Below are 27767 nucleotides of genomic sequence, written 5' to 3'. Positions count from 1 at the left end.
GGTTTTGTCTGGGGAATGATAGCATCATCATGAGCTCTGGGGAAGAGACAATCCCTCATCCTAGCATTAGGAAGGTATGGGCCCTAAGCATTCTTTTGAAAGCCCCTGACCCATTTACGCAGCATGTCCCTAGCTGCATCCCTAGACTCTAGAGTCTTTTGGTCATCAAAAGCCTCCTTTACCAAATTTTCACAAATGGCACATACCTGCGGGTCCCAATACTTGAGAACCCCTTTGGTGATAGAGCAGCGAGCGTGAGCCCTGCACACTCCATGTCCGTAGAAGCTCTTGCTACGGAGTCTACAAAAGTTGTTCCCACACTCGGGATTCTCCTCCTGTAAAGAAAGAAAAACAAATGAGTTTTCTGTGAAATCTTCAGATTTCGACTTAAGCATTATATTTAACTTGGATAGGGTAAGCTATAGGTAGGAAAGACACCTACATGTGCCTCCTGTCCAGCCATTTGCTATGACCTCCTCCCATATTGAACTAGGCAATTCCTAGGAATTAATTACTGGAAGACATTATATTATCCAAGATATATTAAGTGTCCTCATGACACATCTTCCATTATGCACAATATGGTGGATAAATCTAATGGAATTTAACCATTAAAAAAGAGAGAATCATTTCTCCTAAATGATGGTCTCACAAATGGCTGCCCAAGAACCACATGTAGGTTTGAAAAAATTGGTTTTCCAGGGCACAGCAGTAGCGGTCGGCAATACTGCCGCCAGTATTGCCGGTCCCGGCCCGCCGACCCCGCCGACACCGCCGGCCTAGCCGACGCTGCTGGCCCCAGCGACACCGTCGGACCGCCGGCACTGCCAGCCCCGCCGACACTGCCGACCCGGTCGGCACTCGCCGGGCTAGCCGGCACCTGCCGGGCAGGCCGGCACCAGCCGGGCAGGCCGGCACCAGCCGGGCAGGCCGGCACCAGCCGGGCAGGCTGGCACCAGCCGGGCCTGCCGGCACATGCCAGCCTGACTGGGCTCAGTTACTATCTTATAATATAGTGGATGGAAGGCACAGGCCGGCTGCCAGCAACAGCACAGTTGCCGGCAGCCGGTCATAGGATACCTGCCGCCGGCACATCGATCAGCGATGACCAAGGTAAGAGGAGGCAGCGAACTGCCGGCCTAACCATCCATATAGACGCTGGCAGAACTAACTGCCGGCGGCTAGCCCATAAAGAAAGTTAGAGAAAAAGGTAAGGATAAAGGACAGCAAAGGATCAGCTATGCCGGCCAGCATCCCGAAAGAGTGAGCCAGTGGAAGAGGGAATTGAATTTGGGCTTCCACTCAACCATATCCCATCATAAGGAATATGGAAGGCAGGGAAACTCAGGCCAGTTCTACAGACCCCCATAGGGACTATGTAGGACCACGGCCAAGGGTGAAGGTTCATCCAACACAAAAGAGATAGTGGGGTAGGGGGTAAAAGTCCATAAGTAAGGTAATACCCTAAGGAATTACCTAACCTGAGTGATTCTGATCTCAAAAGTAACCTCAAGTAGGGGAAATCAATTCCCCAGAAAGGGTCAGGTAAAGAGAACACCCATAGGACACACTCTTAGAGAACAGAATCACGTACTAAGGATTTCCACTAAGGAAGAAACCTATATTCCAGTTAGAAAACCTTAGAACAGGGGAAACTGTAAAACAATAACCTTCAAGTGGCCTAGGGAGGACTAGCCTCCTGAACAGCAACTAGGCTAACTAGGAAGTCATTTCCCAGAAGCTAGATGCCTAACACAGACTTACTCTGATGTCCCGTCCTCCACTCCAAACCCGAGGATTGGCAAAGAATCAGCTATGCCAGTTCAAGAAAGGAGAGAGAAACGAAACGCCCCAGTAAATTTTGCCCGAACATAGGTCAAAGCAAATTTAACTAAGGATAACCTAGGCTAATCAGAGGGAAAGGGAATTACTCTTAAATCTCGTAGAGATAGTATTGACTTAAAAGGTATAGGAGATATCAATCTCCCCTTAAAAGACAATACAAGAGCAATCAGGGATATATATCAAGTATACTAAAGCCCTTAGGCTATTAAGCCAAAGAGCAAAGAGAGACGTTCATCGAAACTCTAGTATACTAATATGGAAGAGGAAAAATTACACAGTAATATCTTAATTGTATAAAATATTGCCTGAGCAATAGGCTATGGAGCCCGGCACTCGTGAGGCTCAATCATAATAGCCAAAACCACGACAACAATGACATAATATAAAAATCCCTAGCTAAGAAAACTAAATAGCTAAAGTTATTAAAGCAATTAATGCCGGGAATATCGTTCTTGCTAACTAAATGAACGATCGCGTCCATGATGCCATCCGGCTGGCAACAGCTCTTGTTACGTTAATCACTATCTCAATCGACAAGCAAAACTGGCAAGAGCTTACATTTACACAATTCAAAGATATTACTTAACTTTCCTGCGGTCCCAAAGCCAACATACATTGGGACAAGGAGCTGTGTAACCTTGTAGAGGTGCAGTGGCTACCATAAGACTGCTTGGGGGTTATGTTGGAACCTCTGTGACCTATTAAGAAGCAAAAGGCTTATGGATGGTACAAATTAACAGCTCTGAGGGCTCACGACAGGCCTAGCAAGCAGGTGAGCCGCTATAAATTGCTCATGAACCGCACGACTTGCTTCAGGACGGACCCATTGATCAAAGGATGCCCGGGCACATCCTGACTCGAAATGTTATTGGACATGGACAGGGAAGTGGAGCTTTGAGATTGGGAACAATTAATCGAAGTACTTTGCGCGGTAAGGAGGAGGAGGTAATTATGATGATGGAGGAGAGAAATATAGACATTTTGGGACTGTGTGAAACCCGTTTACCAGGAGAAGGAACAAAATTATTGCATAATTACCAATTACTTTACAAAGGTGGAAGAGCTGCACGACACGGAGTGGGTTTTATTGTGAGGGAAGAGCTAGCTGGAAAAATTAGTCATGTAAATTACAAGAGTGATAGGATTATTGGCTTTTCCTTAAAGTTGGGAATGTTTCAAGCCAGTATAATTCAGGTGTATGCACCACAGCAGGGCCGCCCTCAAGAAGAAAAGGAAGAATTCTACAGAGATCTGCAGGAAGTAAAAGATTCTGTCCCATATGTAGAGAATATATTAATAATTGGAGACATGAATGTATATATTGGGCAAGACCGGACAGGCATAGAGAGAATATTAGGAGCATTTAGCATTGGAGACAGAAATAGAGAAAGAGAAAACATAATTGATTTCTGCTTGCAAAACCAGATGTCCATAATGAACTCTTTCTATAATCATAGAGACAGCCACAAGTAGACGTGGTATCGGTGGAACTCTGCCTTAGGAGTATACACTGAAAAATCAATGATTGACTTGGCAATAACAAATAACAAAAATATGGTAAGATATGTAAAAAGTATTCCCTCTGTGTCATTCGATTCAGATCACAGGCTTCTCTTAATTGAATTAAAGACAGTGAAACCTAAACCAATTAAAAGCCAAGTGAGAGAAAGATTTATCCTAGAGAATATGAGAGAAGAGGAATGCTTAGTTAGATATCAAAACTAAATCAGTAGTGCTAAACAAATGTAACAGGAGAGCAACGACCCAAATGAAAAATGGAGTCACTTTAAGATGGCTGTAGTAGGCGTTGCTAATAATACAGTGCAGAAGAAAAGAGTTCGAGGTAGGAGGAATAAACAAACTGCTTGGTGGACTCCCACACTTAAGTCCGCTGTTACAAATAAAATGAAACTTTTCAGAAAATGGATGAAAACTTTGAGCTTGGAAGATCACAATGATTATAAAGAAGCCTTGAGAGAAACAGAAATAATAAAAGCTCAAACAAAAAGAGAAACCTGGGAAAGAATAGAAGATCTAGGAAATGATCTCCAAGGTACTAGAAAACTCATATATAGCACTGCTAAAAACTATAGAAAGGGAAGCCAACCACCCACTTATGTAATCAAAGACCCTGTGGATGGGACAATTTTAACCGAACCCCGAGAAATTGAATTAGGATGGAAGCATCACTTTGAAACACTACTAAACAATGAAAACAATGACCTTGAAGAACATGTAGAAATTGATGTGGTTGGGGATGCAGAACCTGACATAACGACACAGGAAGTAAAAAATGCCCTCAAGAGGATGAGAAATGGTAAGGTCCCTGGAGTGGATACAATACCTGCAGAGCTCCTTAAAAACATGGGTGAGGATGGAGTCATTTGGCTGCTGGAACTAATCGACATACTCTGGAATGGACAGATACCACCTGAAGACTGGAGAAGAGATCTAATATGCCCAATCTATAAAAAAGGTGACAAGACAAATTGCAGCAATTATAGAGGAATATCCCTAATGTCTCACGCTTTCAAAGTGTATGAAAGAATACTTGAAACCAGATTGAGAAGATATGTTGAACCAAAGCTGGGGGAATGGCAAAGTGGTTTTCGGCAAGGAAGAGGGACAACCGATATGATTTTCTCACTCAAGATGATATTCGAGAAAAGCTGGGAATGGAACAGGGACAGATATATTGCTTTTATAGACCTAGAAAAGGCTTTTGTACCAAGAATGAAAATATGGAATGCCCTAAAAGACCCTTACTATGGAATCCCTGAGAAACTTATAAGAGCAATTTATAACACCTATCAAAACATCAAATCCAGAGTAAAAACAAATCAAGAGAATGAAGATTGGTTTGAAATTAAATCAGGAGTAAGACAGGGCAGCGTCCTTTCTCCACTTCTTTTTATATTGTTCCTAGATAAATGTATGAGGGAACGAGGCGAGGACGAAGCTGAAGATGTGATCATCAACCTTCTGTATGCAGATGACCACGTAATGATAGCCCCCAACGCAGAAGCTCTCCAAGAAAACGTCAACAACTGGAATGCGATCTTAACAGCAAATGGAATGCGGATCAACAAGGATAAGGCAGAGATTATTCACCTATCATGAACACCAAACAACGTAGATGTAGAATTAGAAGGTCATACATTGAAACTGTAGAAATTTCAAATACTTAGGAGTGGAGTTTTGTGACCGAAACGATCCAAAACTGGAATTAACTACCCGAGTTCAGAAATTCAGTAACAATTTGTATCTGCTCTACCCACTAATGAAAGACAGAAACATACATCGCAAAGTGAAAACCATAATATACCTAGCTATTTTAAGACCAATATGGCCATGAATCTTGGACATTAACATCAAGAACTAGAAGCCAACTCCAAGCAGCTGAAATGAAAGCCTTAAGACTCATAAAAGGTGTGACAAGACTGGATAGACTACGAAATGAAGATATTAGAAGAGTACTGGGAATGGAGGGGATTCTGGATTTTGTGGAGAGAGGACAGCTTAGATGGTTTGGACATGTCAAGAGAATGGAGGAAGAGCGATATCCTGTAAGGTTTTTGGAATGGAGACCAGAAGGAAGGAGACCGGTAGGAAGACCAAAACTGAGATGGCTACAAAACATAGAGAGGGGAGTAGAGAGGAGAGGCTTCAGTTTGCGGGAAGTTGATGAGATGAGGCTCTATGAGGATCACCAAGAATGGAGACAGTTCTTGAAGCAGGACGACTGACAGGCCTGGAGGCCTACCTGGCGTCTGGTGAGAAAAAAAAAGAAACTTAACTTTCCAGATGCTGATGAAGCGTGGGAATCCATCACAACGATGAAAAAGCTTTCAAAATAGCGAGATAACTCGGGAAAACACCGGTCACCAAAGCTACAAACGAAAGAATGGCTTAGGTGGCGCCTCGCGGTGGCGATTGGGCGAACTATTACAGTACATTAGGAGAATCGAGTGTTTACCTTTTTAATGACTCTCCTATTTTCTTGCCACTTTTCCCTCTCGAAGTGAAAATCGCTATTTGGGGTGTAAATAGCTGTGAGATGTGTCAAGATACGTCCTTACGCGATATCCCTTTGTGAATTTTAAGGGATACTCGCTCCAGGAGTTAGAATTCTGGATACCTTCGGTAAATTCTCTGGGATATATCACTGTAGTCACATATAACCTAGGAAGCTACTTATGAAGGAACTTCCATCAGCACGACATGGCCTAAGCCCAAAAATACACTTTGTACCCTTACCATAGATTATCCAGGTTATGCCCTCTGTGGCCGCGGGGTCATAACAACAATTAGAATAGCACCAACGTAATCCTTTGTGTCGTAAGAGGTGACTAAAAGGGATGGGAATAGGGGGACTGGGAACCCCCACTCTCCTGTATTTTATATTCCTGTGAGATATCAAAGGGGTGGAGCTGTGGGGAGAGTGACTACTCCCCACACACTAGTTTTATATAGCAGTACCTGTAGGCCATGCTGCTTCCTCCTGTCATCTTGGTGACCACGGAGGTAGCAGCAGTAGGGAATTCAGCATATGAAACTTCATTTGTGGTGGATAACGGGGGAGGGTGGTCTTTTACACCCTAGCTGTACTAGTCAAACTCAGCTGAATCCTTCATCAGGCTGGGAGGAGCGAAGAGAGGAAAGGTCCCCTTTGGTTCCTTTTTTTTTATGTCAGCTACTCCCTAAAATTTAGGGGTTAGTTCCTCGGTAAATAGATCGATCCAGGTTTGTTGATCGAAAATGTTTAGAAAGTGGTGAAATTTTTTTGAGTGTCTGTGCCATGAAACCTTACAAATTTCCTCCTAAATGATATATATCTTGCTACTAATTATTTCTGTTATTGCAAATGAATAAACAAAGGGAAAGTGGAGAAACGAATGTTACATTATATTAAGATGTGGAAAAGTTATAATTCTCTTTTATTGCCTTTGAGTTTTAGGAGGAAATAGAGTTAAACCATTCAATTCTCCAGATTTGATCCTAACATTACTCAGTGTCAAAATTATTATTTTTTTCTGCCTTATAGAGGATGTTATTTCATATCATGGTATGTCAAAGTTTTATTTGAATCTAATGCTTTGCTGATGTAATTAATCATATATTTTAGAATATTTGAGTAATGTTTTGGTTACAGGTAGCAGCATTATTAATCTTTGAAATTCTTTTACACCGTTAGTTAATCTTGTTGGCTTTTTACTTTTTGCTATGAATTTACTCTGTTTAGATACAATTTTTCAAATTATGAGACAGAAGTTATTTTTTTTTTAATTAAGATATTATTTAATTACACTTTCAGTGAAAGGACAAGCTATCATGCCTGATCCCGAGGTCATGCAGAATAATGCTCGTGTGAAGTTCTGTGAACGTCACACCTACATATCGGACTTCTGTTCAGGTAAGGTTACACTTAGTGTTAGTCTTTTAAGGACTTTAATTACCTCTTCCTAACTCAAAAAGTTACGGATGAATTTTGATGAAAATTCCACATGTAACAAATGGGCAGACTTCAAAATGATTAGATTTCGGCAGTGATCTGGATCCAGGATTTTTATTGTATAGTGGATTCATTCATGGTTAACATATGAAAAGAGGAAAGCTTTGATCATATACTGTACTTTATTGAAATGCTGACAACCTTCATCGGCGCAGGTCTGAAGTCTTCAATTGCTCTTTCTACTTTACTTGTTTTATTTGGTATTGAAATGTCCCTTTGAAACCTTTATAGATATACAGTCATTACCCTTTATACTGAATCTCTACAGTATTTCCCAGGGCCTTTTTATGTCTGTCCATTTGCTAAGGTTAAAGTTTTCTTAATCTGGCCATAGATTTTGATCTATAGAAGACTGAGACTTCATATATTTAATCATGTATTATTATTATTATTATTATTACTTGCTAAGCTACATCCCTAGTTGGAGAAGCAGGATGCTATAAGCCCAGGGGCTCCAATAGGGAAAATAGCCTAGTGAGGAAAGGGAACAAATAAAAATAAAAATAACATTAAAATAAATATTTCCCATATAAACTACAAAAACCTCAACAAAAAAAGAGGAAGAGAAATAAGGTAGAATAGCATGTCTCAAGCAAGAGAATCCTAACCCAAGACAGTGAAAGGCCATGGTACAGAGGCTATGGCACTACCCAAGACTCAGAGAACAATGTTTTGATTTTGGAGTGACCTTCTCCTAGAAGAGCTGCTTACCATGGCTAAAGAGTCGCCTCCACCCTTACCAAGAGGAAAGTAGCCACTGAAAAATTACAGTGCAGTTGTTAACCCCTTGGGTGAAGAAGAATTGTTTGATAATCTAAGTGTTGTCAGATGTATGAGGACAGAGGAGAATATGTAAAGCATAGGCCAGACTTTTCTGTGTATGTGTAGGCAAAAGGAAAATGAACAGTAACCAGAGAGAAGGATCCAAAGTAGTACTGTCTGGCCAGTCAAAGGACCCCCTAACTCTCTAGCGGTAGTATCTCAATGGGTAGCTGTGCATATTTATGTTCAAGATTAAGGTCATAGTTAATGGCTAAAGCTCAATGGGGACTTAGCATAAGCGTATCTAATTCCTTTGTTCTCCTTTTCCTTCTCTGTAGGGGAGACATTTTTTTTTACAGTAACTTGTGTGACACGTGATAAGCAGGATAATAATATTATTATTAGTATCTTGGCTGCAACCACAATTCTAAAAATAGAGAGGAAAAAACAGAATTTATTATGACAAGTAACAACATAGATCAAATAAATACATATACTGAAAACCATGAAGTAAGGCTTGTTTCAACCTGGTCAACAGAAAAGTATTTGCAGCAAGTTTGAATTCTTGAAGTTCCATTTATTCAACTACTACATTTGATTGGTATGATCATTCCTTGATTTGGTGACAGTTGAAATTGTGGTGTGATGTCATAACAAGCCCCCCACACACTTGAATCACTGTAACTGACAAAAGTCCCACAACACAAAGTTTCCCCTTACTTTTACGATAACTGGACTCTTAGACAAAAGGATATTTAAGCTAACTTTTTTCTTAACTATACATGTCACATAACCTAAACCACAACAAAAGATCACACTTTTTACTCAAACCTAAGTACAGTAAATCATAAACAACCACATCAACATAAACCAAAAGAAAACACCAACAAAGCTTAATACCAAAAGAAATCAACATTCAAATAAACAAAAAACAAACAGTAACAAAACTTAAAATTAAACCAACACCCCATCCAAAATAAGTATGCAAGTGTTTATATACATTTTTTATATCTGTGGGCTCAAACACTGTCGTTCACACAAAGCTCAACTGTCTTTAAGGCACTGCCACTGCTCTGTGGCAACACTTACTTGCAGTCAATTCGACTGAACGCAAAATCCATTTCTCCTTTTAAAATTTTTTTTAGAGTATTCAATTTCTGGGCTAATCGGTAGTCGTCGTCGTCGTCGTCGTCGTCGTCGTCGTCGTCGTCGTCATCATCATCATCATCAGCAAACGTAACTTAACTCAGCTGGGTCATGAACAGTTACCGTATATATTCCTAAGAGCAGTCAAATCAATTCCTTTATTGTAAGCTTAAATAGCAAAATCGAGTCCACTTTCAAAAAAAGTTTGCTCCAAAGGAGGAATCACACACACACATACTCTCTCTCTCTCTCTCTCTCTCTCTCTCTCTCTCTCTCTCTCTCTCTCTCTCTCTCTCTCTCTCTCTCTCTCTCTCTCTCTCTCTCCTAAACGAAAGGAAAATTATATAAAAAAGCTAGACAATAGATATAACTGTAAAACTGAAGGAATACACCAAGAATTTAGAGTACGACGAAACAGAGAACATAGATACACTCTGGGACTCCTTTGTAGAAATGTATAAAGTAAGAAGGGCTGAATGTATACTGCATAGAAATATTTTACCAAATGAAACTTCACAATCTAAGTGGTTCAACAGAGAAATAGCCAATGCAAGAAGAAGTAGACAGAAAACATAAATCAATGGGTCAACGATCTTTAATTCATGAAATTTCCGAGCATAAGAAGTTAAACCAAAAAGTAGATAAACTATTGTACTTAGAAAGGCTAAGATCAATCAAGAAAAAAGAGTGGCATTAGCTATTAAAGAAAACCCAAAAGAATTTTTGCCCATGTAAAAATGTAGAAAACCAATCAAAAACAGCATTAGCCCATTAAGAGACTCGGATGGTAATGTTATATCAAAAGATTTGGAAAAAGCCGAACTTATGAATGCATATTTCACATCTGTATTCACTAGGGAAGAATCAACGACCCTCCCAGAACGAGCTATCAGTTATGAAGGGCCACAACCATTGAATAGAATTTCATTTACAATGGATGATGTCCAAAAGAAATTAAAAGGGGGTTAGTTAGTCTAAGGCACCAGGTCCATAGAGCTTATAGAATTAAAAGGAGAGTTAACCCCACACTGTTACAAAATGTTCCGAAAGACAGCCAACAGATAAAAAGGCACCACAAGGAAGGAAACTAGGCAATGTTCCTACAATCTACAAGAAGTTACTGAAAGAAGAACCTGGCAACTAAAGACCTGTGTCTAACTGCAGTGCCTTGCAAATTTTTTTAATCAATTACCCCTATAGTAGATTCAATTGTAGAACATATAGAGAAAAACAATCTTCTGATAGACAGCCAACAGGTTTTAGACAAAAAAATCTTGTTTGACAAATCGTTTGGATTTTTTCCACAACATGGTTAGCATTTAGGACAAAAGCAGGGCAATAGACATCATATGTTAGTAGGTTGGCCCAGGTACCAGCCACCTGTTGAAATACTACCAATAGAGAGTTATTGGGTCCTTTGACTGGCCTAACAGTGCTAAATTGGATCCGTCTCTGGTTACGGTTTTCTTTGCTGACACATACAGTACACTGAATATTCTGTCCTTTTCTTTACACATTCTCCTCTTTCCTCATGCAATTGACAACACTAAAATTACAAAACTTCTTTTTCTCTCAAGAGGTTAACTACTGCACTGTAATTGTTCAGTGGTTACTTTAATCTCGATAAGGGTAGGAGAGACTCTTTAGCAATGATAAGCAGCTCCTCTAGGAGAAAGACACTTCAAAATTAAACCATTGTTCTCTAGTCTTGGGTAGTGTCATAGCCTCTGCACCATGGTCTTCAACTGTGCTGGTACATTTGGGCACACTATTCTATCTTGTTTTTCTTCCTCTCGTTATTTTGAAGTTTTTTTCCTATTGTTATTTTCAAGTGTTTATAGTTTATATATGAAAGCTTTACTTTAATGGTATTATTGTTCTTAAACTTCTCTTAGTTTTCCTTATTTCCTTTCCCTCACTTTGCTTTTTTCCCTGTTGAAGCCCTTGGGTTTATAGCATCCTGCTTTTCCAACTAGGGTTATAGCTTAACAACAACAACAACAACAACAACAACAACAACAACAACAACAACAACAACAACAACAACAACAACAACAACAATAATAATAATAATAATAATAATAATAATATACCTAAACTTTCAAAAGGCTTTTGACAAAGTTTCTCATAGAAAATTAATGGTCAAAATTAGAGCACTTGGTATCATTGACGAGCCAGTGAAGTGGATTGAAGATTGGCTAACAAACAGAAAACATAGTTTTAATCAATGGAGAAGGTTCAGAGTGGGCAGTGTTACAAGCAGAGTACCTCAAGGGTCCGTCCTTGGCCCATTGTTATTTCTGGTCTACATTAATGACATAGATTTAGGATGAACTTGTAAGATAGCCTGATTTGCTGACGATACTAAACTAGGCATAAATGCTGGAAACTCAGAAGACATAGAAGCCTTAAGAGAGGATCTAATGAAGCTAGGAGAATGGTTCAGAAAATGGCAAATGCCTTTCAACCGTGGGAAATGTAGTCATGCACATAGGTTATAGTAACCCACAATCAGATTATTCACTGCTGGGTAGTGAAATAGCAAGGGTGGACTGGGAGAAAGATCTTGGTATTGTTATCAGCAAGGATTTGAAGTTCACCAAACAGAACATAAAAGCTGAAAAGAAAGCACAAAAACTTATAGGTTACATGAAGAGACAATTCAAATACAGAAACAAAGACACTGGATTACAGCTGTACACATCACCAGTAAGACCCCATCTAGAATACGGAATCTAATTCTGGGCTCCAAGTATTCAGAAGATATAAATAGACTGGAAGCAGTTCAAGCTAGAGCCACCAAACTAGTTCCAACACCAAGGCAATTTAGATATAGATGGAGGATGGAACATTTGAACGTAGTTGATCTACATACTCGGAAACTAAGGAGACAGTTGATAAGAGGCATTCAAAAATTCTTAAAGGAACAATCTATTCTCGCTTGACATAAATCAGTCCAGAGGTAATGGATAAAAATGGATTGGAAAAAATACAACACCACTCAATGTGGCAATTTCTTTACATGCAAAATAGCAAATACTTGGAATAGACTCCCAGCGGATGTAATAAACAATAATACGGTAAATGAGTTAAAGAATAAGTTAGACAAGATCATAAGAACTCTCTAAATGCTGAAAATAAATCGCTCTACCAAAGAACAAATGAGTCTCCATGGATGGACTAAAAAGTATTCTCTCTCTCTCTCTCTCTCTCTCTCTCTCTCTCTCTCTCTCTCTCTCTCTCTCTCTCTCTCTCTCTCTCTCTCTCTCTCTCTCCTGCCACACATTACATATATATAGCATAATCAACCAAAAATCTCTAATGTTTTTCTAAAAGGTGGATTATTAGGTATAACACTGTACCACTGGTACAGACACACACTGATGATACCAATTTGAAAACTGGCAAAAATTCACTTATAAAGGTAAGGGAGAGTTATCAAGTGTAGTCCAAGGCTCCACTATTCTCCCAAACATCAAAGTTACACTACTTAATGGTAGCATCATTCTAGGTAGCATCTTTATACAGAACACTAGAATATGGAATAGTGGTGCAAAATTTATTTGTAAAGGCCAGCTCTTCCCATGGGGATGGCATTCATATCATCTTTGACCCTTACATGTATCATTCCATTAAAGATTATGAGAGAGAGAGAGAGCTTCAATGAGGCATTCACGAAACATTTGTCAATGCAGCCTCTAATCAAGCCCAGCATCGGAGTGAAGCCACACTCCTGAAAAAAATGTTTATTTCAAGGATGAATTTTTCTATTTTGTTATGATAGAACGTGTCAAATTTTGTTCTTTTTACCTTATTAGTCCCACTGTATAGCAGGGATGGTCACCCGAGTCAACTTTTTCCATCTATTTCCATTCTTTGAAATCTTTAACAAATCCTACCCCACCCATATCCATTCTGACCACATCCATCTGATCTGCTGATGCCCCACACTCTTCCCCATCACTATCATGTTCTTAGCTCTCTTGATTTATTTCATTATCTCCTTATTGCATGGCTATAGTATTTCAGACGGGGCTTCTCTAGCCATATTTTTTATATAACATATCCCACACATTTTCTTATATATCTTGACTCTTGCTCCTTTCCAGTAGGGGTATTCCAGCAATCCATCCCACCATCCTTAACTCAGTTCTCTCTAACAGTCCCATCTCTTTACTCTGCACTGACTAAGTTTCTTCCTTATATAATAGTATAGGCCTTATAACTGTCTTATAAATCTTCATTTTGAGTGTTAACAGCATTTTCTTGTATTAAAAAACGTCACAGTTACTTCTCTCCCTTTTTTCCACTCTCTACCTCACTGCTTTCTCAGTACATCATTCCTCTGTTATTATTGATCCCAAGTAGTTAGTCATTGCTTTGATTTAGCACCTTACCATCTTTTACTTCAATGCATACTTCTTCATATCCTTCTCTACTACTATCTCTGTCTTTCCAGTGTTCACCTTTAACCCTTTTCTTCCCTTTCTAGGCCTCTTTTCCATGCTGTAAAATTTCTTACAGTTCTTCTGTGTCTGCTATAATGACTAGATTATCAGCAATCATCAGTTTCTAAAATTCTTCATTGTTCCTTAATTCTGATGACAAAGTATCTCTAACAATGAGGAACAGAAACTGACTCAGAGCAGATCCTTGATAGAGGCCAGACTCCACAGGGAATGCCTCAGCCTCCCCATATCTTGCCTGTACAGTGAATCGTGCCCACTCTTTCATCATCGTCACTAACCTTTCCAACTTCTCCTGTACTCCTCTTTTTCTCAAACTCCAGTAGACTAACCTTTTTGGTATCCTTTCATATGCCTTTTCATTATCCACAAAACACAAACTTCTCTTCTCTTGGATGCAGACTTATCTTGCTATGGAGATGATGTCCACTGAGTTCTTTCCTTCATAAACCAAATCTGCTGCTCATGTATATATATCAACTATCTCAACCTACCTACCTTATATATTTCTAGCATCTTAAATACAGGCTCCAAAAGGTTTATTCCTCTGTAGCTCCCACAGTTTAAAACTTCTCCTTTTAGTTTATACAGTTTAATCATCCAAATATCTTCCCAGTCCCTAGGCATTTCCTCTGCATCCCGGATCTTTTCCCACAATGTGTTCCCCTATACTTTAGTTGGAAAAAATAGCCTTTCCATCATCTCTTATCTAACTCTTCCTCAATTGAGATAATTCCATTTTCATCCTTAATAATTCCTACTGTTCCTATATCCTACCTGTATTTTCTTCTCTCTGCAACTCTGTAGATTATCTTCTTCTCCCTCCAGTGTTTCCATCTTCTCATATCACTCACTCCTGGGTTCTCCGTTTGCAAATTTCACCATTCTCTTTGTTTCCCTCTTTATTTATCTATATTCCTTACTAACTTGGTAGTTGTTATCTTTTATGCGTCTATAATTGGACTAAGAACAGTATACATATCACATGAAGGAAAATGTATTAGGCTTGATGATTATAAATGCAATATCCTTCAAGTGAAAAAAACCAGTTCATCTGTAAGTTGAACATGAAAAGGCAGATTCCCTTATTGCCTTCAGTGTATGGAAAGGAATATAATTGTTAGATTATATATCTGATCCTTCTTGGTTTACTGGGGCACTGTGAGTTTGGAGGAAAAGTAATTTTAATTAATATACACTCTTGATATAATTAGAAGTAAGGCGCTTCCATTTAAGGTATCGTCAACCCCTCCATGGAAATTACCAGAGGTATCCTTTTGTAAATATTCTTTGTTCCATAACTGGAATACAAACCATGCTATTTAATAGGGGTATTACTTTCAGCGTAGCTGAAATGACGAGCCATTGAAATTTAACGAGGGTTTACTACCCACACCGCTAGTTAGGGGGGGGGGGGTAGGGGAGGGTAGCTTGCTACCCCCCCCCCCCCCCCACACACACACCTGTGCTTGAGCTCACTTTGCTCTCGGCTCGGATGGTAGTCGGACGTGTCCGCTGTCATCCTCGCCGTCATTGGCAGCCATTAATGCTTTTTTGCTTTTTCTTTGACAGTATTGTGTGTGAAGTTGGCCTCTGCTATTATGTGCACCTGCCCTGGATTCTCTGACCGCCCCTGTGGAGCATTCATGTCGGCGGTCGAGACCGATCCTCACGCCCTTTGTCCTTCCTGTAGGGGCCAACGGTGTGATAGCGATAACAAGTGTAGTGAGTGTAGGGAGTGGTCTACCTCCCAGTAGGAGAGGTTTTCGCGTCGACGGAAGGAGTCCAAACGGGATAGTTCTCCTTCGAAGGTTTCTTTGAAAGGAGAAAAACCCAAGGCCCCTTCTTCCGTTGCTCAAACCTCCTCCGAAGCTCCCACTCGGTCGGTCTCTTTCGAGAGACCGTCGTGTGGTAGCGTAGACTGTTGTACTGTTTACCAAACTCCGGGTTCGAGAGATGGCGTTGCTTCCCCTAGCGAAGCAGCTCCACCTCTCCCCCCGGGGGAGGATTTGTCACTAATCCCTCTGTTTCAGCTTTGGTCTTCCTTGGGGCTCGAGGGTTCGCCCTCCAAGGAGGTCTTACCTGACTACGTCCGATTGGGTGCCGCTGTCAAGCAATCGCCGCCTACGGCAGAGGTTGATCCTCTGTCGATTGTCGACGTTGTGGTGTCAGAGGTATCCAATGCAGTATCAACCATCAATTCTGCTTCTTCAAACCCTACAGTAGCTGATGGCTTAGTTTCTCCCGGTCCTGTTCAACCAACAAGGGAGAAACTAAGTTCAACAGTCTCTGCTACTAGTGTTTCTCTCCCTCGGGGGAGTTCACTTACAGAGACTTCTCTTCAGAGGACTGCAGAAGGTCAGCTTGCTGATTCTACGGCCCCCAGAGGGCGCATTCGTCGCAAGGCTCGCCTTCCTCTTCGCCAGAGAGGCCTTCCTTCACCTGCGGTGAGGAGGCGCCTCTTTGGTTCTACATCTTCGTTGCAGTCCCCCCGCAGAGGAGCCTCGTCATCGATCACCGACTGTTCCTGCTTTGGTCCTGGACCTTTCTGCGTATCGTTCGCAATCTCCTTCGGTGGAAGGTCGTCCTTTCAAAGGACACGTCCACCTTCCACCCAACAGACCTGCTGACCTGCCGACCTGCCGTCGCCCTTCCTGGATGCAGATGCGCGCTACGCGCTAATGAAACCTGACTTCCTTGCTCGTCAGGAATCCTCAACTAACCCTAATACAGGGCATCAAGGGCGTATGCGCCAACGCGCGCATACATCCCATACGCGCTATGCACGCACTCATGAGCATACTCGCCCATGTTCTCCTGCGCGCCAATCCTCACCTGCGCCAGCGATCTCCTGCGCGCTAGCGTCCACGCCCAGCAGTCATCTCTCCTGTGCGCCCACGATCTTCTGATCTGGGCGCTGTTGGGATGTCAATTAGGTTGACTTCTCCCACGCGCCAGCTTTCGCCATCGCGCCGACATGCGCCATCACCTGCACGCAACCCCGAGGATACGCGCGCGCGCCCTCGCCTGCAGTCGCGCGCCCTCATTCTGACGTGCGCCCACGAGCAGCACAGGCTTCAACTGCGGGCCCGTGCGCCTGGGGTCTTTCTCCTGCGTACGCTCGCCCTACGACTGCTTCAGGCACACGCGAACTCTCGCTCGCGCACTCAACGCCCTGATCATGCGCGTCCACGCACACGAATACTCGCCCCCGCGCGCCAACAGTCTCCCGCACGCGCTCCTGTGCGCCCACAGTCTCCCGCACGCGCTGCTGTTTGCCATCAGTCTCCCGCGCGCCAGCAGTCTCCCGTGCACGCATCAGCAGTCTCCCGCATGCGATTCCCGGTATTCTCCCTCGCGCGAGCACCATTACGCGCCCCCGCGCGAGCGTCAATATCCTCCCGGGCGCGAGACTGCTGAAATACGCACGGCAAGGTTGCCATCACCTCATTCCCCTCCCTGCAAACGCATATCAGTGCGCATTGTGGCGGAAGGGAAACATCTAGAGGGGTCCAGGATCCCTAAGCCTTTCCAGGCGAACCCACCAATGATAACTCCTCCCAGGGATCCTTCGATTCCTGTCCCTCCAAAGGGTGTGTCTGACAGCGCGTCTGTCAGTCAACAGCCTTGGTGCGGTGCACTAATCAGAGCCGTTAAACAGGCGTTCAAGCCTGTTTTCTCTGAATTAGGTCACAGATCCTTGGCTGTTTCCACCCCTTTGATTAGAAAAAGAGGAGTTCCAAGGGCTAAGTTGACTCCACGCAAGCCTTTGAGGCAGGTTCCTACTTTCCCCCAGACTATCACTCCTTCCCAGTTGGACGAAGATTTCCCGTCCTCAGGGGAATCACGTGAGGTGAGACTTTCCCCCATTGCACCAATGGGGGAAACCTCTCCTCGCGCTGAGATGTCTTCTCAAGTGGGGGCTGGAAGGAACTTACCATCTTCTTCAATGTTAGAATCCTACATTCTTCCCGGGAAGGAGTCTAAGGACTCTAAGACATTACCAAAGTCCTCCACAAGGACCAGGACGGAGCCAACTAGCCACTCGGAGAACGTCCGCGACTCTCCCCTAGAAGAGCCTTTGGGGACAGGAGACTTTGCTGCAAGTCCTACGTCAAGGGGGAAACAGCAAGAGTCAGAACATGCGTTTTGGCAAGTTCTGACTCTAATGAGGGCTCTCAACGGGTTTTCCGACCCAGAGATCCCTCCTCGAGAGGTCAAGGACACGGTCTTGGACCGTGTATTCGGTACTCAGAAACCCTTTAAGACCAGTGCAGCTCTGCCCTGGTCTCAAGGGGTTAAGAGTACCAGAGACAAGATCGCTGTACAGCTCTCCGAGATGTCTTCCTCCAACTATTCCAGTGCCACCAACAAGCTCCTGCAACCTCCTTGCGTACAGCAGAGGAGGTACTTTGAGATCCTTAAGGAGCCTTGTTTAGCTCTTCTGCTTCACCACTCACTGGAAGAGCTTACCAGGGCAGTCCCTCTTTGAGAGACTCTCCAACCGGCAGGTCTCATTCTCGGCAACCAAGATCTTTAACCAGGAGAAAGTTGCGAAGTGTGCTATGCAAACCACTTCGTGGCTCGACATCTGGTTGGGGTCCTTAGGTATCCTGATACGTTCTGAGGACTTCTCCAAAGAACGTACCAGGAAAGCTATGGAGACATTTCTACTCTCAGGTACTCGCACGATCGAGTTTCTGGCCCACCAAGTCTCGAACTTGTGGGCAAACACCATCCTGAAACGTCGGGATGCGGTAGCTGAGAGATTCCATCAGAAGGTCCCTAGCACCGAGATAAATAGGCTCAGACATTCCTCTTTAGAGGGATCCATCCTGTTTGAGCCTAAGGATGTGGAACAGGCCGCTGAGGGGTGGAGGAAGTCCCATCAAGACTCCCTCCTTCATAGGGCTTTAACATCTAAGCACTATAAGCCTCCCGCACCTCAGCAGTCTCGTCCAGCCGACCGCTAAAACGACGACAGCAGCGAAGACCGTGGTGTCTAAGCTCTTTCCTGTCAAGGATAGGAAAGGTAAAAAGTCTTCCAGGGGAGGCAAGAATCCTAGAGGGAGCAGCCGAGGCCGAAAACGCCAGGATTGGCAGTCCCCCAGCATGTCCACCAGTCGGGGGATGCCTACAAAGTTGCTCAGACAGGTGGAAGCAACTCGGGGCGGATTCCTGGACGATTTCCGTGATCAGTCAGGGATATCGTGTCCCGTTCACAACATTTCTACCTCCCCTGATGACGAATCCGATGTCATTGAGCTCCCTTGCCATGGGATTGGCAAGGGGGCAAGCCCTTCAGGCAGAAGTCCAGACTCTGTTGAAGAAGGGCGCTCTCCAAGAGGTCCTCAACGAATCTCCAGGCTTCTGCAGTCGACTCATTCTTGTAAAGAAGGCATCTGGAGGCTGGAGACCAGTCATCGACCTCTCAGCTCTGAACAAGTTTTTCAAATAAACTCTGTTCAGCATGGAGACGGCGAACACGGTCAGACTAGCAGTAAGACCGCAAGACTTCATGTGTATACTGGACCTAAAGGACACGTTTTTCCAGATCCCAGTCCATCCGTCTTCAAGGAAGTACTTGAGATTCAGCCTAGACAACAAAAAGTACCAGTTCAAGGTGCTGTGCTTCGGTCTCTCCACAGCACCACAAGTTTTCACCAGAGTGTTCACCCTAATATCATTGTGGGCACACAGGATTGGTATCTGTCTCCTCCGTTATCTGGACGACTGGTTAATCCTAGCAGACTCGGTGTCATCCTTCTTCAACAACGAGACAAACTTCTGAGAATTTGCCAAGTTCTGGGGATCATGGTAAATCTCGAGAAGTTCTCACTGCTTCCCACTCAAAGACTGGTATATCTAGGCATGATTATAGACATCAATCTCCACAAAGCCTTCCCATCAGACGACAGGATAGCAAGGCTGAGGAAGGTCGCAAGTTCTTTTCTCAGACGAGAAGAACTTCCATCTCAATCGTGGTTACGTCTCCTCGGTCACCTTTCATCGCTGGCTCGTCTGGTTCCCAACGGTCGCCTAAGGATGAGATCCCTCCAGTGGCGACTCAAGTCCCGGTGGAATCAAGGTTACGATTCGCCGGACGTCCAGATCCCCATGGGACCTGCGGAACTGACGGACCTCTAGTGGTGGGTGGCAGACGAGAACTTACGAAAAGGAGTGGATCTTCTCGTCCTCCCCCCGGATTTGATGCTGTTTTCGGACGCTTCAAAGAAAGGGTGGGGGGCCCACGTGCTGCACCACACGACCTCAGGCCTTTGGTCAGAGTCAGAAAAGTATCTCTATATAAATCTCCTAGAGATGAAGGCGGTCTTCCTGGCCCTTCAACAGTTCCAACAGTACCTGGCAATTCACTCTGTGGTGGTGATGAGCGACAACACCACTGTAGTGGCTTACATCAACAAACAAGGAGGTACTTTTTCGCAGCAACTATCCCATCTTGCAGTAGAGATACTGAGATGGGCCGAAATCCACTTGATACCACTATCGGCACGCTTCATTCCAGGCAAAAGGAATGTGCTCGCCGACAATCTGAGCAGAGCATCTCAGATAGTGAGTACCGAGTGGTCTTTGGATCCTCAGATAGCCAACAAAGTCCTTACTTTGTGGGGTTCTCCGACTGTGGATCTTTTCGCAACAGCCCTGAACTTCAGGCTCCCGCTGTACTGTTCCCCAGTCCCAGACCCCAAGGCTCTCTGGCAAGATGCTTTCCAACAACGGTGGTACAACATCGACATTTACGCCTTTCCCCTGTTTTGTCTGATGAGGAGGGTACTCAACAAGACCAGAACATCGGTCAATCTTTCAATGAGCCTCATAGATCTGCTGTGGCATCACGCGGAATGGTTCCCGGACCTTCTGCAACTCTTAACGAAGCTACCAAGAAAACTTCCTCCACGACACAATCTTCTCAAGCAACCACATGCCAACATCTTCCACAAAGCCGTAGGCTCACTACGACTTCACACCTGGAGACTATCCAGCATCTCCTCTCTGAGATAGGATTTTTGCAACAAGTTGCTGTTAGGATGTCTGGACAGCTGCGAAAGTCTTCTGCAGCAGTCTACCAGGCAAAGTGGAAAGTCTTCTGTGGTTGGTGTCGTGGAAGGGGTATCTCCCCACTCGATGCCACTATTCCAACAACAGCAGAGTTCCTTGTGTATTTGCATGAAGAAATGCGCCTTTCAGTCTCGGCAGTGAAAGGTTATCGCTCAGCCTTAAGTCTAGCCTTCAGGCTGAAAGGAATGGATATTACTTCATCGCTAGAACTTTGTCTACTCATACGTAGTTATGAACTTACCTGCCCTTAGTCGTAAGTGAGAACTCCCCCATGGAATGTGGTTCGAGTTTTCAGGTCTCTTAAGAGACCTCTCTATGAACCATTACGCCAGGCATCAGATCGCCATTTAACCTGGAAGAAGGTATTCCTACTAGCTTTGGCCTTGGCCAAGCGAGTCAGCGAACTTCATGGTCTCTCGTATGACATCGCCCATTCAAGGGGATGGGAGGAGGTAACATTCAGCTTCGTCCCTGAGTTTATTGCTAAGACTCAGAATCCTGGAGTGGCGGATCCTCGATTCGACTCCTTCCGGATTTCTAGTCTCCGTTCTGTAACAGATGACCCAGATCATCTCTTACTATGCCCAGTAAGGAGTTTGAGGCTATACCTCAAAAGAACAGCTGCAGTCCGTCCTCATGTGCCAGCACTATTCGTCAGCACAGGAAGGACTTAGAGGAGGGTCACCAAGAACACCATCTCTGTCATTGACCTGGCCTTGAATCCAAATCCTCCTCCGTCACGTCGCCCTAGAGCACATGATGTCAGGGGCATAGCTACGTCCCTGGCCTTCTAAAGTAATTTCTCAGTGAAGCATGTTCTTCAAGCGGGGGTGTGGAAATGACAAACAACGTTCACAGCCCACTACCTGCAAGACGTGACCCACAGGAGGCTCGATACGTTCTCTATTGGCCCTGTGGGGGCTGCACAACAGCTGGTTTAAAACCTCAAGCTCCTTATTGGACATGTAGCATAAGGTTGAGGGCATTGTTAAGTGGTTTTAGTCTGCATGAATGAAAAGGTTTGACTGGCCCTTATTCTTTTCTTCATCATCCCCTCTCTTGGGGAAAGCAGCATCCTGGGTTTTCTGCATAGCTGACCTCAAACCACTGCAGGTAAACCATGCTCGCTTGTGTTCCTAGTATTAAGGTTAATACTGTTACGTCCCCATACCCTGACGAGGTGGTATTGGGAGAGTCCTAGTCTACAAATTTCCATCTAAAGAACTTCAGAACAACTTCCTAGGACGAGTCACACTTCTTCATACCTTCACACACAGTTTGCGTAGGCCGCAGTCCTTGCGTAGCAAGGCTCTAGCGAGGTGCAGGACTCCTTATTTCTTGGGTGCTTACACACTCAAATAACGAGTCTCCGGGTAAAGCCAAAAAGCCAGAACTGGCTGGGACGTCCACCCTTCCTAATGGGTGAGTCACCCCTATTAAATAACGTGGTTTGTATTCCAGTTACGGAACAAATGACAAATTTGTAGATAATTTGTATTTTTCCTAACTATACAAACCTTAGCTATTTAACCAAACTTGCCCGCCAGCCCTATCCTCCTTGAAGTCCTACCTCCAAGCAAAGTGAGCTCAAGCACAGGTGTGCGTGAGGGGGGGTAGCAAGCTACCCTCCCCTACCCCCGCTAACCAGCGGTGTGGGTAGTAAACCCTCGTTAAATTTTAATGGCTCGTCATTTCAGCTACGCCGAAAGTAATACCCCTATTAAATAGCTGAGGTTTGTATAGTTAGGAAAAATACAAATTATTTGGTAGGTAGGTAGTAGGTTGGCCAGGGCATCAGCCACCCGTTGAGATACTACCGCTAGAGAGTTATGGGGTCTTTTGACTGGCCAGACAGTAGCCTACTACATTGGATCCTTCTCTCTGGTTACAGTTCTTTCCCTTTGCCTACACATACACCGAATAGTCAGGCTTATCCTTTACAGATTCTCCTCTGTCCTCATACACCTGACAACATTACCAACAATTCTTCTTCACCCAAAGGGTTCACTACTTTACTACAATTGTTCAGTGGTTACTTTCCTCTGTGTAAGGGTAGAAGAGACTCTTTAGCTATGGTAAGCAGCTCTTCTAGGAGAAGAACACTCCAAAATCAAACCAGTGTTCTCTAGTCTTGGATAGTGCCATAGTCTCTGTACCATGGTCTTCCGCCGTCTTGGGTTAGAGTTCTCTTGCTTGATGGTACACTCGGGCACACTATTCTATCTAATTTCTCTTCCTGTTGTTTTGTTAAAGTTTTTATAGTTTATATAGGAAATATTTATTTTAATGTTGTTACTGTTTTTAATATTTTATTTTTCCTTGTTTCCTTTCCTCACTGGGCTATTTTCCCTGTTGGAGCCCTTGGGCTTATAGCATCTTGCTTTTCCTACTAGGGTTGTAGCTTATCAATTAATAATAATAATAATATTATTATTATTAATAATAATAATAATAATAATAATAATAAAGGGATTTTGACGAAGGAAAAATCTATTTCTGGGGAGAGACCTGTGGCGCCCAGTGAAAAGAGTCCTTCTTATATACCTTTTCTGATAAAACCTTCCAATTATACCAGAGAAAGATAAAAGCATGGAATGCTGAGGTTACAACCCTCGCGCGAGCACCTTTTGGGTGTCGTGTATAAAGCAAAGGCGCGTGAAATCCACTATTCACAGGTTGTTTCCATTTAGTTAATTCCTTCGTCAAAGGGATGGGCCGATACAAAGGCCCTAGCCAACCACCAGCGCCACACCACCCACGCCACGACTCGAGCGCCATCTGAACAACATCCTTCTGTATTGGCCATGATGGCTTGGAAAGGAAAGGGTGGGATCGTGTAAAATAAAGGGGAAGGGTTTCACCGGGCGCCACAGGTCTCTCCCCAGAAATAGATTTTTCCTTCGTCAAAATCCCTTTTCTGGGTCGACCTGTGGCGGCCGGTGAAAATGTACCAAGAATGCCTTCCAAGCCCAACAATAACTACTAATTTAATAAGGGGAGAGAAACAACACCATGTAAAGAAAATCATATATAATTAAGGTAAGTAGGCATAAAACATAAACTAGCCACAGGGCATAGTGAGAGTAAGGTTACACAAACATGATAACAGGTAAGCCTCCGAGTATCAGAGGAAACATGCAACAAAACTGACATGCCTAAGAATATCCCAACCCTATAACTACGGTAAACAATAATAGTTACAATCATATTAACCTAATATGTAATAAACTTAGGGCTAACGAACCACCAAGGAAGCGGCGTCGTGGTGCGAGTGGCGGGTAGGAGGGAGAAGAAAAGAGATGGATGAAAGGAAGAACAAAAGATCACTAGGGAGAGATAAGGCTCCCAGCTGCAACCGTTGGGTATTTAAGAGCCTGTAAGTTCTTTAGATAGTGGCGTTTGAAGACCATAGGAGATTTCCAACCCGTGTACTTTTTAAGGTCATCAAAGTCCATATTCTGGAAATAATTGATGGAGGTATCTACCGACCGGATATCATGAGCATGGGGAAATGATCCCGTATTGGCTTGTTTAATGAAGTATAGGATCTGTTGCCTAATACCACGTATGGAAATGGTACCTCCTTGTTCTCTGATAAACAAGGGGCCAGACGATCGGGTAGCAGTCCTGGCTAAAAAGGCCCTGAGAGTGGTGACCGGACATAGAGAAGTAAACAATAATAGTTACAATCATATTAACCTAATATGTAATAAACTTAGGGCTAACGAACCACCAAGGAAGCGGCGTCGTGGTGCGAGTGGCGGGTAGGAGGGAGAAGAAAAGAGATGGATGAAAGGAAGAACAAAAGATCACTAGGGAGAGATAAGGCTCCCAGCTGCAACCGTTGGGTATTTAAGAGCCTGTAAGTTCTTTAGATAGTGGCGTTTGAAGACCATAGGAGATTTCCAACCCGTGTACTTTTTAAGGTCATCAAAGTCCATATTCTGGAAATAATTGATGGAGGTAGCTACCGACCGGATATCATGAACATGGGGAAATGATCCCGTATTGGCTTGTTTAATGAAGTATGGGATCTGTTGCCTAATACCACGTATGGAAATGGTACCTCCTTGTTCTCTGATAAACAAGGGGCCAGACGATCGGGTAGCAGTCCTGGCTAAAAAGGCCCTGAGAGTGGTGACCGGACATAGAGAAGTATCTTGGAGAAGAGGAATAATCTTCCAAGGGGACCACCTATTTTGGGGGTTCTCGTTTTTAGCTAGGAACGCCCTGTCTGGTGAAAGAAGTACTTCACCTGAAGGGAGGAAATCCATGTTTTCTGAGTTTCGTGAGAGAGCTGCTAGTTCTGAGATTCTAGAACCCGAGGCCAAAGCTGTTAGAAATAAAGTCTTCCTAAGAAGAGTGATATAGGAGCAGGATTTGTTGTCTGTGTCGGAGGCCAGTTTGAGGACATCATTAAGAGACTAAGAGACCTTTTGTGGACGAACCGAAGGTCGAAGCCTAGCACATGCTTTTGGAATAGACGAGAAATAAGACTCCGCCAGTTTAATGTTAAACCCAACCAGGAAGACTTTCCTCAGAGCTGACTTAATGGTGGTTATAGTGCTAGCTGCTAGGCCTTTGTCAAATATGGACCTAAAGAAGGAGATGGCTAAATTAGGAGTCATACCCGAATGGTCTGAAGTCCTTAAGAAATCTGCTAGTTTCTTAACTGCCGAATCATATTGGCGAATCGTAGAGTCCCTTTTGTCTGATTCTATAAAGAGGACATTATCTGGGTCGATGTTTGCGTCCCTACGCGCCGCAAATTTCATGAAATCCACAAAGTTAGGGTTTTGGCTATCCTTGAGGAATCTGACACAGTCCGAGTTTGGACCACTTGGGTCAGTTTGGGGAATGGGATCCGGAAGGGACGGAGTTTCAACTCGAGGAGGAGAGGAAACCAACTGCTCTTTGGCCAGTGAGGTGCCACTAAAGCCACTGCCCCGTTGAAGGAGCGGAGTTTGTGCAAGACTTTCAGTAGAAGATTCACTGGAGGGAATAAGTAGATCTTCTGCCAATGGTTCCAATCCAGGGTTAATGCGTCCATGGCATAAGCCTGAGGGTCCAGGTTCGGTGTCACATAACATGGGAGTTTGTGATTGAGTCGGGTCGCGAATAGATCTACCTGGAGACCTGGAACCAGCCTGAGTATCCACCGGAAGGAGTGCATGTCCAGGGACCACTCCGATTCCAGTGGTCTCGTTATGGATAATGAGTCTGCTATCACATTCTGGACTCCTGCTAGGTGAGTTGCTGACAGGAACCAGTCTTTGTCGGCTGCCAAGGCGAAGATAGTGACCAGGATCTGATTCAGGTTGGGTGATTTGGACCCCCCCCCCCCTGTTGAGGCAGTGGACTACGGCCGTGCTGTCTGAGACTACTCTGATGTGGGTCGACCTCGGAGGAGAGATTCTCTTCAGGGTCAAGAACACCGCCATGGCTTCGAGAACATTGATATGGAACTGTCTCATGGCGGGTGACCAAGAGCCCTGAAACATCTGATGTTGGGATTAACCCCCCCCCCCCATCCACTCAGAGATGCGTTGGTATGAATTGTGACTTGTGGAGAGGGGAACTGTAGAGGAACCGATTTGGAGAGGTTCCTCCGTTCGGACCATGGTTGTAGTCTCATTTTCAAGACAGAGGGGATCTTCGAGGTCTTGTCTCTTAAAGGTATTGTCGCTCTCTTTCTCCAAACTCGATTGATGTCTTTGAGTTTGGCTTTTAATAGGAGATCGGTCAGTGAGGCAAATTGGAGAAGGCCGAGGATTCGTTCTAAAGCTCTTCTGGACACCTGTTTATGTTTGAGAAAGCTCCTGACCTTGGAAGCTATCTCCCTTACCTTCTTGGGAGGAAGGGAGAGCTTGTGCTTTGAGAGGTCCCAACGGATGCCTAACCATTCGAAGTGGCTTGATGGTTGTAGGCGGGACTTCCTGAGGTTGACTTGGAAGCCCAGTTTGGCGAGAAAATGGAGTACCTTCGACGTAGCTCTGTTGCATTCCTGGTGCGACTGGGCCCAAATGAGCCAATCGTCCAGATAGGCGACGATCTGTATCCCTTGGTGTCTGAGTTGCTCGAGCACCGTCTCCCCCAGTTTCGTGAATATCCTGGGGGCAATGCTGAGACCGAAGGGCATGACTTTGAATGCAAAGGCTCTCTTGCCGAGACGGAAGCCTAGGTAAGGAGAGAAGTTTCGAGCTACTGGGACATGATAATAGGCGTCGGTAAGATCGATAGAGGTGGTGACGGCCCCACGGGGAAGTAAGGTCCGTACCTGAGAGATAGTCAGCATACGGAACTTGTCGCAAAGGATGTAAGAGTTGAGCTTTGACAAGTCCAGAACTACCCTCAACGCCAACGAGTCATTCTTCGGGACTGTAAACAGGCGGCCTTGGAATTTCAGGGATCGAACCCGTTTGATTGCTTTCTTCTTGAGTAACTCCGCGGTGTACTCTTCCAGGATGGGAGTGGGTCTCTGGAAGAAGGTCACTGGTGGAGGAGGGGATCCCTGTGACCATTTCCAACCCAAGCCCCTGGATATTATGCTGTGAGCCCATGGACTGAAGGTCCAATGGTCCCGGAAGTGATAAAGTCTCCCTCCTACCGGCATCACATCATTGGGAGGGAGTGAACTTAGGGCCCCTCCCTCCACGAGAACCCCTTGCTCTAGGCCCGCCGCGTTGGCGGAACTGTCCTCTACCTCTGAAACTCCCTCTTTGGTATCCACGAAAGGAACCGGAGGATTCGTAGGCAGGGTTGTATGCAGGAGAGGACATCCAAGAGGGGTTGGGCTGTGTACCGGGGGGAGCAGCGAGGTAGACTACCTGCTGAGGAGGCGCCTGTTGTCGAGAAGTCGAGGCAGCGGAAGACTGTGGGGACGATGTACCCCGGGCTGTCTTGTAAGGACTAAACCTCTGCTTCTTCTTGAAGAACGTGTGTCTCTGGGGTTCGGA

At 44.2% G+C, this 27767-nt stretch overlaps 1 protein-coding gene across 3 annotated transcripts in view; it reads left to right on the top strand.

Moving 5' to 3' along the window:
* The window catches only part of LOC137618661 (protein O-linked-mannose beta-1,2-N-acetylglucosaminyltransferase 1-like), a 370898-nt gene that overhangs the window by 223273 nt on the left and 119858 nt on the right, over positions 1–27767 (top strand). For all 3 annotated transcript variants that reach the window (XM_068348795.1, XM_068348793.1, XM_068348794.1), the window contains exon 7: positions 7160–7258. In XM_068348795.1, the coding sequence (XP_068204896.1) occupies positions 7160–7258 (99 nt within the window). The remainder of the gene's footprint in view (positions 1–7159; positions 7259–27767) is intronic.

The sequence above is a fragment of the Palaemon carinicauda genome, chromosome 25, assembly GCF_036898095.1.
Source record: "Palaemon carinicauda isolate YSFRI2023 chromosome 25, ASM3689809v2, whole genome shotgun sequence".
NCBI lineage: Eukaryota > Metazoa > Arthropoda > Malacostraca > Decapoda > Palaemonidae > Palaemon > Palaemon carinicauda.
The sequence above is the reverse complement of the archived record's forward strand: the minus strand, read 5'-3'. Positions and strand labels throughout refer to the sequence as shown.